Source organism: Octopus sinensis, linkage group LG28 (assembly GCF_006345805.1).
Source record: "Octopus sinensis linkage group LG28, ASM634580v1, whole genome shotgun sequence".
Lineage (NCBI taxonomy): Eukaryota > Metazoa > Mollusca > Cephalopoda > Octopoda > Octopodidae > Octopus > Octopus sinensis.
Window position 1 is genome coordinate 19845260 of NC_043024.1, and position 19646 is coordinate 19864905.

General features: G+C 41.5%; 1 protein-coding gene across 1 annotated transcript in view; it reads left to right on the forward strand.

The window, feature by feature from the left end:
* The window catches only part of LOC115225742 (roundabout homolog 2-like), a 571297-nt gene that overhangs the window by 545829 nt on the left and 5822 nt on the right, over positions 1-19646 (forward strand). Inside the window, exon 22 of the mRNA XM_036514525.1 lies at positions 4268-4413. Coding sequence (XP_036370418.1) covers positions 4268-4413 — 146 coding nt within the window. The remainder of the gene's footprint in view (positions 1-4267; positions 4414-19646) is intronic.

Sequence of the window (19646 nt, forward strand, 5' to 3'; positions counted from 1 at the left end):
CACCAGTCTGTTGAAGGGTTAACGGCTGAGAGGAGTAGAGCAGCATGATATGAAGTGAATACAATGGACTGACTGGTCCACAAATTGAAACCTTGATCTTGTAATCATGAATGCAGCTCCCTAACCACTAGGCCACATAGCCTTACTGAGAGAGGAAGGTATTCAAGGCGGTGAGCTGGCAGAATCGTTAGCATGCCGGATGAAATGCTTAGCGGTATTTCGTCTGTCGCTACGTTCTGAGTTCAAGTTCCACCAAGATCGACTTTGCCTTTCATCCTTTCGGGGTCGATAAAATAAGTACCAGTTACACACTGGAGTCGATATAATCGATTTAATCCGTTTGTCTGTCCTTGTTTGTCCCATCTGTGTTTAGCCCCTTGTGGGTAGTAAAGAAATAGGTATTTCGTCTGTCACTACGTTCTGAGTTCAAGTTCCGCCGAGGTCGACTTTACCTTTCATCCTTTCGGGGTCGATAAATTAAGTACCAGTTATGCACTGGGGTCAATATAATTGACTTAATCCGTTTCTCTGTCCTTGTTTGTCTCCTCTGTGTTTAGCCCCTTGTGGGTAGTAAAGAAATAGGTATTTCGTCTGTCACTACGTTCTGAGTTCAAGTTCCGCCGAGGTCGACTTTACCTTTCATCCTTTCGGGGTCGATAAATTAAGTACCAGTTATGCACTGGGGTCAATATAATTGACTTAATCCGTTTCTCTGTCCTTGTTTGTCTCCTCTGTGTTTAGCCCCTTGTGGGTAGTAAAGAAATAGGTATTCTCATGCCAAAGACCTAGCCTGAATGCTTGCAACACAGTGGTCCCCACTGTAGTCATCCCAGGTGCCTGAAGGTAGTGCTGTTAAACTTGGTGACGGATGAGGTCAGCTACCCAGGGAGCTCGCATGGGATTTAAATTCGGAGCACCGACAACTGGAGCAGATACTGAGATGCATCCGCAACCAATACTCAGTCTTGTCATTCTACCATTCTGGATGGGTTCTTCAAGTTATGTGAAGGCACATGGCCTAAAAAAGCAAACACTGGTCACTAGACTGGGGCAAGATATTTGGGAAAATTAGGCGGCGAGCTGGCAGAAGCATTAGCACGCCGGGCAAAATGCTTTGTGGTATTTCATCCGCCACTGCATTCTGAGTTCAAATTCCGCCAAGGTAGACTTTGCCTTTGATCCTTTCGGGGTCGATAAATTAAATACCTATTTCTTTACCACCCACAAGGGGCCAAACACAGACAGGACAAACAAACGGATTAAGTTGATTACATTAACCCCAGTGTGTAACTGGTACTTATTTAATTGACTCTGAAAGGATGAAAGGCAAAGTCAACCTCGGTGGAATTTGAACTCAGAATGTAACGGCAGATGAAATACTTATTTCTTTACTACCCACAAGGGGCTAAACACAGACGGGACAAACAAGGACAGACAAACGGATTAAGTCGATTACATTGACCCCTGTGTGCAACTGGTACTTATTTAATCGACCCCGAAAGGATGAAAGGCAAAGTTGACCTCAGAAGAATTTGAACTCAGAACGTAACGGCAGATGAAATACTGCTAAGCATTTTGCTCGGCATGCTAACGTTTCTGCCGGCTCGCTGTTTTATTAAATTAAATACCAGTGACGCGCTGGGGTCGATAAATTAAATACCTACTTCTTTACTACCCACAAGGGGCTAAACACAGACGGGACAAACAAGGACAGACAAATGGATTAAGTCGATTACATCAACCCCAGTGTGTAACTGATACTTATTTAATCGACCCTGAAAGGATGAAAGACAAAGTCGACCTCGGTGGAATTTGAACTCAGAATGTAACGGCAGATGAAATACTGCTAAGCATTTTGCCCGGCATGCTAACAATTCTGCCAGCTCGCTGCCTTATTAAAATTAAATACCAGTGACGCAGTGGGGTCGATAAATTAAATACCTACTTCTTTATTACCCACAAGGAGCTAAACACAGACGGGACAAACAAGGACAGACAAACGGATTAAGTCGATTACATTGACCCCACTGTGTAACTGGTACTTTATTTATCGACCCTGAAAGTATGAAAGGAAAAGTCGACCTCGGCTGAATTTGAACTCAGAATATAGCGGCAGATGAAATACCTATTTCTTTACTATCCACAAGGGGCTAAACACAGAGAGGACAAACAAGGACAGACAAATGGATTAAGTCAATTTCATCGACCCCAGTGTGTAACTGGTACTTATTTAATCGACCCCGAAATGATGAAAGGCAAAGTCAACCTCGGCGGAATTGGAACTCAGAACATAACGGCAGATGAAATACTGCTAAGCATTTCGCCCGGCATGCTAACAATTCTGCCAACCCACTGCCTTATTAAATTAAATACCAGGGACGCACTGGGGTCGATGTAATTGACTTAATCCGTTTGTCTGTACTTGTTTGTCCCCTCTATGTTTAGCCCCTTGTGGGCAATAAAGAAATAAGATATTTGGGAAATATGTGAAACAGGGATGTAAAATTAGAAAAAGGTTTTTGCCAAACCGCTAAGTGATGGGGACATAAACACACCAGCATCGGTTGTCAAGCAATGCTAGGGGGACAAACACAGACACACAAACACACACACACACACATATATATATATATACATATATACGACGGGCTTCTTTCAGTTTCCGTCTACTAAATCCACTCACAAGGCTTTGGTCGGCCCGAGGCTATAGTAGAAGACACTTGCCCAAAGTGCCACGCAGTGGGACTGAACCCAGAACCTTGTGGTTGGTAAACAAGCTACTTACCACACAGCCACTCTACGGTTATAGAATATTTTGCCATAAACAGTTCCACTGTAGGAAAATTCACCAAAAGAAATTTCGTATTAAATTACTTCATCATGAAGTTTTTAATGTTTGTCATTGAAGAAAGACTTGCCAATTTAATGCTGTAATAAAACATTTTATCGTTCTTTTATTTCTCTGTTTTCAAAAATACTGGTATAATGCTGTTGGCACAACTGTGGCTGTGTGGTAAGAAGCTTGCTTCCCAACCACATGGTTCCAGGTTCAGTCTCACTGTGTGGCACCATAGGCAAGTGTCTTCTGCTATAATCTTGGGCCAACAAAAGCCCTGTGGGTATCTTTGGTAGATGGAAACTGAATGAAGCCCATCTTATATATGGAAGTACTCCGTCAGTTACGACGACGAGGGTTCCAGTTGATCCGATCAACGGAACAGCCTGCTCGTGAAATTAACGTGTAAGTGGCTGAGCACTCCACAGACACGTGTACCCTTAACGTAGTTCTCGGGGATATTCAGCGTGACACAGAGAGTGACAAGGCCAGCCCTTTGAAATACAGGTACAACAGAAACAGGAAGTAAGAGTGAGAGAAAGTTGTGGTGAAAGAGTACAGCAGGGATCACCACCATCCCCTGCCGGAGCCTCGTGGATCTTTTTAGGTGTTTTTGCTCAATAAACACTCACAACGCCCGGTCTGGGCCATCTTATACATACATATTCTTTGTCTGGGAAGCAAACTTCTTACCACACAGCCATATCTACACCTATGCCTATACATATATATAAAATTCAACTTGTGTGTCTGTGTGTGTATCTGTGTGTGTGTCTGTGTGTTTAACTTTTGGATCTACCAAGTTTCATTATTAAGGATGGAAAGTAGTGTGTAGCAAATCTATATATATAAAGCTGAAGTTGTCTGTGTATGGCAGGTTTGGTAGCCTTCAACTAACACTATCTCCTCTGAGACCCTGCGGTGCAATTTGACCAAAATTGAGAGTATGATAGAAGAAGGCTTGCTCTTCCTTTCGTAGAAGAAAAATTCAAATCGAACCATGTTAACACCAAAAATTATTTACATCAAAAAGGTGCTTTTTTTCTATGAAAATCCCTATTTTTTACGATTTTTTGACTGCTGTGTCGATATTTTTTGGTGTATTTCAACCAGAAAAATGTTCACTTAAAGAGAATAACAAGCTACATAATGCAAAATTTTTACTTTTCAAAAATTCCAATTCTAAAGGGTCGAAAAGAAAACAAACCCAAGCAATGCTGGGCGATACTGCTAGTTAGTAGATAAGTGTATTTATGTACTTCAAAAGTTTCTTTTCCCCTTTTTATATTCCCTAGAAAACCCACGTTTTTAAATTCCAGGTTCTCATCTTCCCACATTTTATACAAACTTGGTAAAAATTTGGAAACATTTTCTAAATAACTTTATTGCCCAAACATTGAATTATCTGAAAATTTCTTTATTTCTTTTCAGCCGCCAAACATTGAAAAGCAAAACAGCAAAATATCCTCCTACGTGGTTGAGATCTCGAAACCTGGAGGAACGAAAGATATTTACATTGTCCATGATGAGAAAGGATTGTCGAAACATCCAAAGTCAGTTTTCCATAAAACGATTGGGTGAGTGAACCGAATTCTTTGTATTTTATCCTTGTCTTTTACTTCCCTATTATCTTCATATTTTCCCCTTTTCTTTCCCTTAATCTTTGAATGCAGCTGTATATATTTCTTTATTGCCCACAAGGGGTTAAACATATAGGGGACAAAGAAGGACAGACAAACGGATTAAGTATATTACATTTGGTAGCCTTCAACTAACACTATCTCCTCTGAGACCCTGCGGTGCAAGTTGACCAAAATTAAGAGTATGATAGAAGAAGGCTTGCTCTTTTTTCCATAGAAGAAAAAATTCAGATCGAACCATGTTAACACCAAAAATTATTTATCCCAGTACGTAACTGGTACTTTATTTATCGACCCCGAAAGGATGAAAGGCAAAGTCGACCTCAGCGGAATTTGAACTCACAACGTAACGACAGACGAAATATCTATTTCTTTACTACCCACAAGGGGCTAAACATAGAGGGGACAAACAAGGACAGACAAAGGGATTAAGTTGATTACATCGACCCCAGTGCGAAACTGGTACTTTATTTATCGACCCCGAAAGGATGAAAAGTAAAGTCGACCTCGGCGGAATTTGAACTCATAACGACAGACGAAATACTATTTCTTTACTACCCACAAGGGGCTAAACACAGAGAAGACAAACAAGGATAGACAAACGGATTAAGTCGATTACATCGACTCCAGTGTGTAACCGGTACTTTATTTATCGACCCCAAAAAGATGAAAGGCAAAGTTGACCTCAGTGAAATTTGAACTCAGAATGTAACGGCAGACGAAATACCTATTTCTTTACTACCCACAAGGGGCTAAACATAGAAGGGACAAATAAGGACAGACAAATGGATTAAGTCGATCATAGTAACCCCAGTGCATAACTGGTACTTATTTAATCAACTCCAAAAGAATGAAAGGCAAAGTCAACCTCGGCGGAATTTGAACTCAGAACGTAACGGCAGACGAAATACCGCTAAGCATTTTGCTCGGCATGCTAACATTTCTGCCAGCTCGCTGCTTTTAGTGAAGCTGTATAGGGGGTACCCTCTTAAGGATTCAATCAAACAAATCGATCCCAATGCTCTTATCCTAGACTTGTTTCAGTTATTAGACTGTGGCCATGCTGGAGCACTACTTTGAAAAAATTTTTTGGTTGAATAAATTGACCCCACTACTTATTTATTTGCTAAGTCTGGTTACATATTCTATCGGCCCCTTTGCCTGAATTGCTAAGTTACAGAAGATGTAAACTCACCAGCACTAGTTGTTGAGCAGTGAAGGAGGACAAATAGAGACACACACACATGTATATATATATCATGTGATCACTTGACTGATCAAGCTATCAGATATTCTTACATATTGCTGATCACAATGCATTTTTGCATTGGTTTAGCCTTTAAATGATGCCACCCTGTTGGCTAGGTGAGCAGGTCATATATATATATATATATGTATATATATATATATATATATGGCATGTAAAAAGCACCATCCGAACGTGGCCAATGCCAGCGCCGCATAGACTGGCTTCCATGCCAGTGGCACATAAAAAGTACCAACCAGTCGTGGCTGGTGCCAGCCTCCTCTGACACCTGTGCTGGGGGCATGTAAAAAGCACCCACTACACTCTCGGAGTGGTTGGCGTTAGGAAGGGCATCCAGCTGTAGAAACACTGCCAGATCAGACTGGAGCCTGGTGCAACCTCCTGGCTTCCCAGACTACGGTCGAACCATCCAACACATGCTAGCATGGAAAACAGACGTTAAACTATGATGATGATATGTGTATGTATATATATATATACAATATATATATATACGATGGGTTTCATTCAGTTTCTGTCTGCCAAATCCTCTCAAAAGGCTTTGATCATCCCAAGGCTATAGTAGAAGAAACTTGCCCAAGATTCCGCACAATAGGACTGAACCTAGAACCATGTGGTTAGGAAGCAAGCTACTTACCACACACCATACCTACTTATAATTTTTTGTTTTCATGTCAAGTGGTTTGGGATGAGAGAACAAATATCCAGGCACACACACACACACACACACACACACCACACATTATGTATGTATGTCATTGTTCAGTTTTATTTCTAGATTTCTTGCCAATAAAGAAAGAGCTGATTTCTAACCTAGATTCAAGACTCCTTCATTGCAATTTTAACATCAACAACACAGTATTTCTGCTTGTATGTATGTATGTACGTATATGTATGTATTATGTGTATGTATGTATGTATGTGTGTGTGTATGTATGTATGTATGTATGTACGTATATGTATGTATTATGTGTATGTATGTATGTATGTATGTGTGTATGTATGTATGTATGTATGTATGTATGTATGTACGTATGTATGCATGCATGCATGTATGTATATATGCATGCATGCATGGATGTATGTATGTTTGTATATATGCATGTATGTATGCATGTATGTATGTATGTATGTATATATGTATGCATGCATGTATGTATGTATATATGCATGTATGTATGAATGCATGCATGCATGTATGTATGTATGTATGTATGTTTGTGTGTATGTATGTATGTATGTATGTATGTATGTGTGTATGTATGTATGTGAGTGTGTATGTATGTATGTATGTATGTATGTGTGTATGTATGTGCAGATTGTATGTTTTGCTTTATCTATGTATTCTCATGCATATAGTTACATATCTAGACATGCTCATATATACTTAAATGATAACATTCTGGGAAATTTTACGGATTTTTTACAGTTCCAGTGATGGATTAGATCTGTAGTTTTCAAATTAGGTTTCTCCTTTCTGGTTTTGAGAAACCTAACTTCTAAAGATTAGTATTTAGGCAGTGTGTTACAAATTCCATGGCCCTAATAATTACAGGTATACAGCTGAACTTGTAACCTGGATAGGATAACTGCAGATTTCTCAATAGTTCAACATAGGTGTTCTCTTTTCCACTGATCTTCAGCTTTATGTTAACATCCGCTGGGCAGCTAATTTCCACAACTGTACACAGTTTCTCTTCTCTATCCCAAATCATTACATCAGGTCTGTTGTGCTTGAATTTTATTTAGGTCTTCTCTGGGACATTCCACCAGTACTGCTTTTTATTATGAGTGGCTATGGCTTCTATCATACTGTGGGTTCTTATCTCTCTGTCTTCAGATTTATCTTTCTGATGAACTTCATTACAGAGTGTCCTAGTAACAACGTCATGTCTCATCTGTAGATAATACAGTGATGACATTTTTAGACAACTGCTTATGACGTGGATGGTATCTCTGGTGTTAACAACACAAAGTCTGCATCGGTCATAACATTTTACTGCTTTTCCTGCATCTCTGTCCCTTTTGTGGATCAGGTACATGGTTGATATTTCCTGTTCCTTGATTGCAAATGCATGCCCTTGAAAGTGGGAGATAGTAATCCGGATATTGGTCCATGATAAACTCCTTTGCTGATTGATGTTACTATCATCTCAGAGCTTTCTTCTAACATATCCATGCATAATCTCTGCTTATACAGGCTCATCCTTTCATCTGATGATACATTGTGGTAGAGTCGTGCAACTTCTTTGGTAATGTATTCTAGGCTATCAGACAAAGAGTGTTGCTCAAAGAGCTGCCTTCAAAGTCTTATGATGTTATCAGCCTCATATATGCAAACTTGGTCAAGGGATGCACTTTGACACTTGGTAGTTAAAAGATGTTGCCAAAGAGATATGATAAGATATTCAAAGGCATTTTGGATTGATGTTAAGCCTCTGCTGCCTTGTTTTCATTTTAGGTAGAGGCAGTCTACGTCACTGTTTATGTGAATATTATGTGTGCTTGTTAGTATTTTTCAGTTTTCACATCAATGGCTCGGATCTCATCAAGCGTTCAATCAAGCAGCCCAAATGTTGGTATAAGTACTGGCACTGCAAACAAACTGTGGGCCACTGTATTATTAAATGCAGAGAGTTCTGAGGTCTAAATGTTCTTTATTCGTCTGTAATACTCTTTAGTGACACGTGTTTTGTTACAGGTGCCATTGTAAGATATGTTTTCATCCACCCCCTAGATACCTGTAACATTCCTCATCAGATACAGGGTAAACAGTCAAATCATTGATAGAGATGTTGCTAACCTGGTTTAATGTTTTACCCCTTTTCCCTACCATATAACAATATTTATCTTGACCAAACTCTAACCCTACATCCTTTGAGAATGTTGTAACAAGGATGAAAGGTCTGTAACACTTGAGGGGTGCAGGTCTCATCCCTTACATTAAATTATTTGTCGAAGGAAAAGCCAAGACTTTGAATATCTTCAACAACATAAATATTTTTATTTTTCTGGATTCGCAAATATATATATATATATATTTCCTTCAAGGTGAACCGGTAGCCATGGAGTTAGTCACTGTAGTTAAATGGTGTGAACCAAATGCTGTCTCATTCCAGCATAGTGTAGCTTCGCCATGTGGTGGCTGCTTGGTAGAGCTGTGAGGATGTGTCCATTCAATTTGGCTGTCAGCTTCGAGAGAGACCAATACAGCGGGAAGTTTTGCTGCTGCTAGTTCTCTGCACATGCGCATGAGGGAACTTCCGGCAGGCTTCCCGGAAGAATCCAACTCTGCACATGCGCACTGAAGACTTCCAAAATGGCGTCACTACAGCTCTTTTTTCATCTCATCCATATTTTTTACATAAAGTTTCAAGTCATCCACAAAGAAGCGGTGTGTAATTTTGGTATTTCTGTTTCCTTGTGAACCAATGAGATATCCTTCAGACTTCCTTAACATGAATGTCAAGGGGTTTACAGAAAGTATAAACAACATCACAGAGAGGCTGTCCCCTTGGAATATGCCTTTGCAATGCTGTATTCTATCAGTGATAATACAGTCACTCTTTGTGTTTAATTTCAAGATGGTGGCCCACGATGAAGTCAGGTCAGCTTTGGGTTTGATTATGCTTACTGGAACTTTAGCAAGTTGAAAGCACAACTGGAACAACATGAAATAAAGTGTCTTGTTCAAGAACACAACACAGAATTTGGTCTGGGAATTGAACTCACTATCTCATGATTGTCAGCCTCAAGCTCTAACCATTGAGCCATGTGCCTTTACTGGAGCAGCGTGAAATAAAGCGCCTTAAACACAACATGCAGCCCAGTGTGGGAATTGAAACTCAGTACCATGATTGGGAGCCTGGCACTTTAACCACTGAGCCATGCACCTTCACTGGAGCAATGTCAAATAAAGTGCCTTGTTCAAGAGCACAACACATAGCCCAGTCCAGGAATCAAACTCTCTACCTCATGATTGTGAGACCAACTCTCTAACCACTGAGCCATGCGCCTTCACTGGAGCAATATCAAATAAAGTGCCTTGCTCAAGAGTACAACACATAGCCGGGTCCAGAAATCAAACTCACTACCTCATGATTGTGAGACCAACTCTCTAACCACTGAGCCATGCACCTTCACTGGAGCAATATCAAATAAAGTGCCTTGCTCAAGAGTACAACCCAAGCCCGGTCCAGGAATTGAACTCACTACCTCATGATTGTGAGACCAACTCCCTAACCACTGAGCCATGCACCTTCACTGGAGCAATGTCAAATAAAGAGCCTTGCTCAAGAGCACAACACATAGCCCAGTCCAGGAATCAAACTCACTACCTCATGATTGTGAGACCAACTCTCTAACCACTGAGCTACACAACTTCACCAGTTAAGTACTGAGGGATGAGTTGATTGACTGTAACCCATCTCCTTACAAATGTCTGGCTTTGTAGTTACATTATGTAGAATCAATATATATTAATAACGAAAATACTTTAAAGATTCCTCTCTCTTTGAATATCGGTCCAAATTCCATACATAATATAACACACTTGAGCGATCATTCTTTAATGAAGAATCCATCTCCGTTTCCATCATTCTTCATCAAAATCACTTACTTCATGAATGACTTGTCATATAGAAACGGTTTGGCACCGTGTGATGTTTTGTTATTCAAACACAAAACATTCTCACCATTGAAATCAAGATAATATTCTGCAAGACTCTGCTAATTCTATTGTATGAAGAAAAACCAGAAAATTAATATTTTCTCGTACGCACATTGTGTGTGTTCTGTGCTGTGATTGGCTGGGTGCGAGTTGTGTTGTTGGGTGTTAGTTTGGGTATGTTGTGTAGGGTGCGGTACCACAATCAGGGCAAGATGTATTCTTTTCCACTTTTATTGGGTATGGGTTTCATTCATTGGAATGTGGCCATGCTGGAGCATTGCCTTAACCAGTTTTAATCAATTCTATTGACCTTGCTTCCCCACCACCAAGCACAAGTATTTTCTCTGGCTTATATCAAAATATTATTATTATTATTACTATTGAGGACATGTAGTGGTTAAGTGTGTATGTAAACAAATACATAAACAGATTTATGGTTGAAAAGTATTTATTTACAGTGTTAGTTTAGTGATTGGTCACTACATACAAAATGCAGGCAACTGCGACGAGTTGCTTGAATAGAGTACATATTAGAAATGAATATGTTTGTGTGTGTGTGCATGTGTGTTTCATTCGAAACAGTAGTCAATCAGCACTTTTAGCATTTCCCTCTGTCTCTGTCATCTGCCAAAAGCTTGGGTCGTAGATAGATCTATCTCATCTGTGCTCCCGTCTCTGCTGAGATTGTCTGCCTCTCTGTTTCACCCTTGTATTTATAATATTTGTGACAGCTAGAAAGACAGACATACTGCAGCAGAGTTACTACCTAAGTAGGTCACAACTTGTCCAGTTGAACTTTGCCTGACATGGCTGAGGTCACAGGTCAAAGGGAGATGATCAATCACTTTTTGACGGGACAAAGCAAATCTTCTTTTCACGCCTGTTGGTTGTCGTGGTTTGGGCGACCGAGGATTCTTGGATTCGGTTTCGAATCTAGGCTTAGAGAAGGAAGTGCCAATTCTTACAGACAGAAAAGAAAAGGAAATCAAAATCTGAACTGAACTGGGTGTAAAGAGACATACCCAAGATAGACGGAAATAGCACAGGGTATCTTTTTGTCTCTCACTGATAACAGATGTGTGTGTGTGTGTACATATATGCCCTCACCATTGTTGTCGTCGGCATCATAACATTCGCTTCCCCATGCTCTCATGGGTTGGAGGGATTTGTTTTCTAGAGGCTGATCTTCTACAGTTGGACGTCTTTCCTGTCATCAACCCTTGCCCGTTAGCAAGTAAAGTAGCATTTCCCCCTGGCTAAATAGCTTCCATGGAAAAACTGGAAATTAAGATCACCGCAGTATGAGGGTGACACTCTTTTACAGCTGTCACAGAATATCAAGACTAGGAAATATTGACTCACAAGAAGCCTATCGTGTGTGTGTGTGTGTGTTTCTGTCTCCAGAGAGGACAAACAAGGACAGACAAACGGATTAAGTCGATTCTATCGACCCCAGTGCATAACTGATACTTATTTAATCGACCCCGAAAGGATGAAAGACAAAGTCAACCTCGGCAGAATTTGAACTCAGAACATAGCGGCAGACAAAATACCTCTAAGAATTTTGCCCGATGTGCTAACGTTTCTGCCAGCTCCAGTTCTATACCCAAAACCGAACTGAGAACTGCTCTCTGATTGGTACAATCTAACCAATGAAAAAACAGTAAAAGACAGAAAAAATTCAGTTAGGTATTTTATGAGTAGACTGTTCCATTGATGAGACCATCTGGAATCCTTGATATCTTAACCAATGGAATGCCAGTACTATACCCAAAGCTCAACTGAAAAGTACTGCTCTCTGATTGGTGCAATTTAACCAATGAAAAAATGGCAAAAGACAGGTAAGAGTTCATCCTCATCATCATCATCATCGTTTAGCGATCGCTTTCCATGGGTTGGATGGTTCAACTGGGGTCTGGGAAGCCATGGAGGCTGCACCAGGCCCAGTCTGAACTGGCAGAGTTTCTACAGCTGGATGCCCTTCCTAATGCCAACCACTCTGTGAGTATAGTGGGTGCTTTTTACGTGCCACCAGCACAGGTGCCAGGCGAGGCTGGCAACGACCACGATCGGTTCAGTTAGGTATTTTATGAGCAGACTGTTCCATTGATGAGACCATCTGGAACCTTTGACATCATAACCAATGAAATGCCAGCACTATACCCAAAGCCCAACTGAGAAATACTGCTCTCTGATTGGTCCAATTTAACCAATGAAAAAATGGTAAATAACAAGAAAGAATTCAGTTAGGTATTTGGTAGTACCTGTATATCACAAATCAAGATATTCGTAGTTCTGGAAGATTAAAATCAATGATAAATCTTAATCTTTGAGCAAAACCATAAGGATGCTGACAAGCACAGCAAACCTTTGATATTTGAAACCAGATAATCGGATTAGCAGAGTTCTCTGGAATTTGCTTCTAAGCTGTAATGTTTGGATTGTAAGTGGGACTTTAACTGTGGCACAACATTAACTAATCTCTCTGCAAGTTTGCGAGTACATGTATGTGTGTTTCCATATATATATATATATATGTGTATATATATATATATATATATATATATATATATATATATAATATATATATATATACATATACATACATATATATATGTATGTATGTATATACATATATATATATGTATGTGTATATATATATATATATATATATATATACACACATATATATATTTATATGTATTTATATATATATTTATAGAGAGAGAAAGAGAGATAGACATATACTCATATATATACATATTACATACATTATATATACATATATATATACACACACACATATATGTATATATATATATATATATTGCTGAAGTGCTCAACAATTCTATGATCAGAATAAGGTAGGAGTGACTGCGATGCTTATATTGATGGTAATGGTGACTGTGGTGGTGGTGGTGATGGTAGTAGTGACAGAGGGGGTGGTGATTGAGATGCAAATGGTAGTGGTGATGGTGGTGATTTTGGTGCTAGTGGTGGGGCGGGGGAGATATTGGTGACATGGGAATCATCAATAATGGCAGTGGGGGTGGGGTGAAATTTATTGAGGCAGATGGGTAAGATTGTTGATAGTGATGATGGTGGTGGTGGTGGTGGTGAGTGGTTGTCATGAAAAATTAGATTACAACGATGATTATGATGATGATGATGGTTGCGGTAGTGATGGTGATGGTGGTGTTTGTTAGCTGTATTGACCAGCGTAATTATGACAATAGTAGCAACAGTGGTAGTGGTGGCACAGCAGGGGCAGTAGTGGTACTGCAGTGGCAATGGTAGTGCTGCAGTGGTGGTGCAGCAGTGGTAGTGGTGGTGCTGCAGTGGTAGTGGTAGTGCTGCAGTGGCAGTGGTAGTGCAGTAATGGTAGTGGTAGTGCAGCAGTGGGAGTGGTAGTGCAGCAGTGGGAGTGGTAGTGGTAGTGCAGCAGTCGCAGTGGTAGTGCAGCAGTGGGAGTGGTAGTGCAGCAGTGGGAGTGGTAGTGGTAGTGCAGCAGTCGCAGTGGTAGTGCAGCAGTGGGAGTGGTAGTGCAGCAGTGGGAGTGGTAGTGCAGCAGTCGCAGTGGTAGTACAGCAGTGGGAGTGGTAGTGCAGCAGTGGGAGTGGTAGTGGTAGTGCAGCAGTGGGAGTGGTAGTGGTAGTGCAGCAGTCGCAGTGTAGTAGTGCAGCAGGGGGAGTGTAGTGCAGCAGTGGGAGTGGTAGTGGTAGTGCAGCAGTTGCAGTGGTAGTGCAGCAGTGGGAGTGGTAGTGCAGCAGTGGGAGTGGTAGTGGTAGTGCAGCAGTCGCAGTGGTAGTGCAGCAGTGGGAGTGGTAGTGCAGCAGTGGGAGTGGTAGTGGTAGTGCAGCAGTCGCAGTGGTAGTGCAGCAGTGGAGTGGTAGTGCAGCAGTGGGAGTGGTAGTGGTAGTGCAGCAGTTGCAGTGGTAGTGCAGCAGGGGGTGGTAGTGGTAGTGCAGCAGTCGCAGCAGGGTAGTGCAGCAGTGGAGTGGTGGTAGTGCAGCAGTGGGAGTGGTAGTGGTAGTGCAGCAGTCGCAGTGGTAGTGCAGCAGTGGGAGTGGTAGTGCAGCAGTGGGAGTGGTAGTGGTAGTGCAGCAGTCGCAGTGGTAGTGCAGCAGTGGGAGTGGTAGTGCAGCAGTGGGAGTGGTAGTGGTAGTGCAGCAGTCGCAGTGGTAGTGCAGCAGTGGCAGTAGTGGTGGTGATGACAGGGATAGTAATTTTTGGCTGCAATGGACAATGAGATTATTATTATTATGATGATGTTGATGATGATGATGATGGTAGTGATGGTGGCAGGGATGAAAGACGGCTGTAATGAACCAGATTATGATAGTAGTAGTAGTAGTAGTAGTAGTAGTAGTAGTGTTGGTGGTGGTGGTGGTGGTGGTGGTGACAGGTGCCTGCACTGACTGCCACATCCAATACCTATTATACCCAATATAGTTGGTGGGAGCAGTAGATAATGTCACCGACCGTGATATCATTAATGACCTTTGACCACTTCTTCAAGACAGATGTCAAGACTAATTATCATCAAATGCTTCGAAATTATCTACTGAACTATGGAGACGAGTGGTATTACATTTCTTCTTAAGACAGCTGCAAACGAAGGCAAATATTTGGTTGTTTCTAGCAGTTTCTTTGACCATGTTGTGGTGTACTTTTCAAACATTTACAATTTTGGGCCCCTTTCTTTTATTAATATCTTTCTTAATGCCCCACCCCTAACTACAATTCAGGCAAAATTAGATATACCATATGTGCATAGGTATATATACTCTTTTACTTGTTTCAGTCAGTTGACTGCGGCCATGCTGGAGCACCATCATTAGTCGAGCAAATCGACCCCGGGACTTACTCTTTGCAAGCCCAGTACTTATTCTATCGGTCTCTTTTGCCGAACCGCTAAGTGACGGGGACATAAACACACCGGCATCGGTTGTCAAGCAATGCTAGGGGGACAAACACAGACACACAAACACATACACACACATATATATATACATATATACGATGGGCTTCTTTCAGTTTCCCTCTACCAAATCCACTCACAAGGCTTTGGTCGGCCCAAGGCTATAGTAGAAGACACTTGCCCAAGGTGCCACGCAGTGGGACTGAACCCAGAACCATGTGGTTGGTAAGCAAGCTATTTACCACACAGCCACTCCTACGCCTATATATATATATACATATATACGACGGGCTTCTTTAGTTTTCGTCTACCAAATCTACTCACAAGGCTTTGGTCAGTCCGAGGCTATAGTAGAAGACACTTGCCCAAGGTTCCACACAGTAGGACTGAACCCAGAACCATGTGGTTGGTAAGCAAGCTACTTACCACACAGCCTCTCCTACGCCTATATATATATATACATATATACGACGGGCTTCTTTCAGTTTCCGTCTACCAAATCTACTCACAAGGCTTTGGTCAGTCCGAGGCTATAGTAGAAGACACTTGCCCAAGGTTCCACACAGTGGGACTGAACCCTGAACCATGTGGTTGGTAAGCAAGCTACTTACCACACAGCCACTCCTACGCCTATATATATATATACATATATACGACGGGCTTCTTTCAGTTTCTGTCTACCAAATCTACTCACAAGGCTTTGGTCAGTCTGAGGCTATGGTAGAAGACACTTGCCCAAGGTTCCACACAGTAGGACTGAACCCAGAACCATGTGGTTGGTAAGCAAGCTACTTACCACACAGCCACTCCTGCGCTATATATATATATATATATGCATACATCAGTCAGAATGTCAAAATAATGCTACAGGTGCAGTGGTAGCCTTTATTGCATGTATGGAAACCTTTTCATCAGGAAGGAAAGTAATGCCCTTGTCCCTTTACAGTGTTTAGGAGAAATGTGGAACCGAGGGAGGGAAATATCCTCAAACTCAAAATTTGGCATTAATGCTTGCAGCAGAGTGACCTAACCCTTTTGTTACCATATTTCTGTCTTTCATCATCATCATTATCATTTAACGTCCGCTTTCCATGCTAGCATGGGTTGGACGATTTGACTGAGGACTGGCAAACCAGATGGCTGCACCAGGCTCCAATCTTGATCTGGCAGAGTTTCTACAGCTGGATGCCCTTCCTAACGCCAACCACTCCGAGAGTGTAGTAGGTGCTTTTACGTGCCACTGGCACGAAGGCTAGTCTGATGGTACTGGCAATGGCCACACTCGAAATGATGTTTTTTTATGTGCCACCTGCACAGGAGTCAATCCAGCAGCACTGGCAACGACCTAGCTCGAATGTTTTGTTCACGTGCCATTGGCACAAGTGCCAGTAGGGTGACGCTGGTAACAATCATGCTCAAATGGTGCTTTTTACGTGCCACCGGCATGGAAGCCAGACAGGTTCTCTGGCAGTGATCCCACTCGGTTGGAGCTTTTAGTGCTCCACTGGCACGGGTGCCAGTCATCAAATTCGGTCCAATTTCGATTTCACTTGCCCCAACAGGTCTTTGTTTAATTTTTAAAATAATGAAGTCTTTAGTAAAATAACATCATTATTTAGTTGGGGTCTGGAATAAATTAACATGAAATTTGGATGGCAGATTTTAATTCAGACTACTTGTAGGGCCTCTCTATGTCATAGAACCTGGATCGATCTCAGGTGGGTTGGTATATGTAGTATGAGGGTAACGTAATGTGAGGAACAGAATACAGTTCTCTTACATCTCAGTTTTGGCTGTCCAGCTGTGTTCAATCCAGATGTGCCCTACCCATCTCACCCATCACTAGTAGCTACTGCTAAAACCCCGTCTCACTCATGCGTCCACATGTGTCTGTTCACCACAACTGCCTCAGTGCCAAAAAGGGCCATGCTGATCCTACTTCCCTTACGTTGTTGCTCCCTCTTCCAGTGGGGCCTCTTATCCATTACTGCCCTTTCCTTCCTGTTTGCTTCATCCCCGCAGTATCAAAAGAGCTTCCTTCGCTCCCCATGGAAAGTAGATCATCAAAAACCTTTCCCCACCGTTCTCGGCTTTCTACCGTTTTCTCTGCTTCTTTCTCTTTGGATTCCCGTTTTTACAGCTCTACCTCCGTTTCCTATCTTCAGCTATTTTTTAGGGCTTTCTCACTTTTCTCCCTCCTTTGTAGGTTCCAGGTCAGGGCCTGTGTAATCTTCAGCAATTTTTAGGGCTTTCTCACTTTTCCCCCTCCTTCATAGGTTCCAGGTCAAGGCCTGTGTAATCTTCAGCAATTTTTAGGGCTTTCTCACTTTTCCCCCTCCTTCATAGGTTCCAGGTCAGGGCCTGTGTAATCTTCAGCTATTTTTAGGGCTTTCTCACTTTTCCCCCTCCTTCATAGGTTCCAGGTCAGGGCCTGTGTAATTTTCAGCAACTTTTAGGGCTTTCTCACTTTTCCCCCTCCTTCATAGGTTCCAGGTCAGGGCCTGTGTAATCTTCAGCAATTTTTAGGGCTTTCTCACTTTTCCCCCTCCTTCATAGGTTCCAGGTCAGGGCCTGTGTAATCTTCAGCAATTTTTAGGGCTTTCTCACTTTTCCCCCTCCTTCATAGGTTCCAGGTCAGGGCCTGTGTAATCTTCAGCTATTTTTAGGACTTTCTCACTTTTCCCCCTCCTTTGTAGGTTCCAGGTCAGGGCCTGTTGTGTAATCTTCAGCTATTTTTAGGACTTTCTCACTTTTCCCCCTCCTTTGTAGGTTCCAGGTCAGGGCCTGTTGTGTAATCTTCAGCTATTTTTAGGGCTTTCTCACTTTCCCCCTCCTTTGTAGGTTCCAGGTCAGGGCCTGTGTAATCTTCAGCAATTTTTAGGGCTTTCTCACTTTTCCCCCTCCCTTCTAGGTTCCAGGTCAGGGCCTGATGTGTAATCCATGATGTTGGTTTCCTCAATATGTGGCTTATCCATCTATACAGAATTTGCTGCCCCACATTTTTTGGCTCCCTAAGGGAAGGCCTTCCTCTCTTCGGTGTTGTTGGTTATGAATTATTTTTTTGTCTCTTACTTGTTTCGATCATTTGGCTGTGGCCATGCTGGGGCACAGCCCTGAAGGATTTTAGTTGAACAAATCAATCCCAGGGCTTATTTTTTTAATGCCTAGTACTTATTCTATTGGTCATTTTGGTCAAACTGCTAATTTATGAGAACGTAAACACACCAACACTGGTTGTCAAGCAGTGGTGGGGAACAAACACGGACACAAAGGTACACAGATATACATATAGGGAGATATATATGATGGGCTTCTTCCAGCTTCCTTACAATTTCCTTCAACTAATTTTCCACTTATAAGTACTTTCTGTTTTAACTCTAGTCTACAATAACAGCAAAAGACAGTCAGTGCTTGTCCAAGGTACCACACATGTACCAAGGAACCAGGGTACCACATAGCAGAACCAAACCAAAATCAAATGGTTGGTTCCAAAACAAAACTTCCCAACCACAATGCCATTCCGAAACCAATAAGATCATGAAGATTTTTAATGAAACCACTCTGACATAACAGTAATAGCAGTACCAATTCCATTGTCTCGAAGACTTTTAAATCTATTTGTTAAGAAAATTCTTTCTCAAAGACAGTAATTCCATTCTTCTTCGCTAATAAATTACATTTATTTTACCATTTTTATTTCAAACATGACAATTCACTTTCCTCTTTCGTATCTTAGATGCAATCTTTTTGTACACTTCATTTGTCATTATGAATTATTTAGAATATGTCTGCTTTCGACTCTGTTCAGCTCAGATGGTTATATGTGTGTGTCCGTGTGTCCGTGTAGGTGTATACATGCGAATGAGTATGTGTGTCTGTGTTGATGTGATATTGCGTCTGTCTAAGTGTAATGTGCATAAGTATTAGGCACCTGTGTGTATACCTGTATATGATACACATAACACACCTGTGTGTTTGCTCGGATGTCTGTACATATTGGGTGCATATTATAGGTGCAGGCATAACTGTGTGGTAAGAAGTTTGCTTCCCAACCACATGGTTCTGGGTTCAGTCCTACAGCATGGTACCTCAGGCAAGTATCATCTACTATGAACTCAGACTGATTAAGCCTTGTGAGTGGATTTGGTAGATAGAAACTGAAAAGAAGCCTGTCATATATATATATGTGTGTGTGTGTGTGTGTGAGTGTGTGGGTGTATGTGTATGTATGTATGTATGTATGTATGTATATATATGTATGTATGTATGTGTATGTATATATATATATGTGTGTGTGTGTGTGTATATATAAA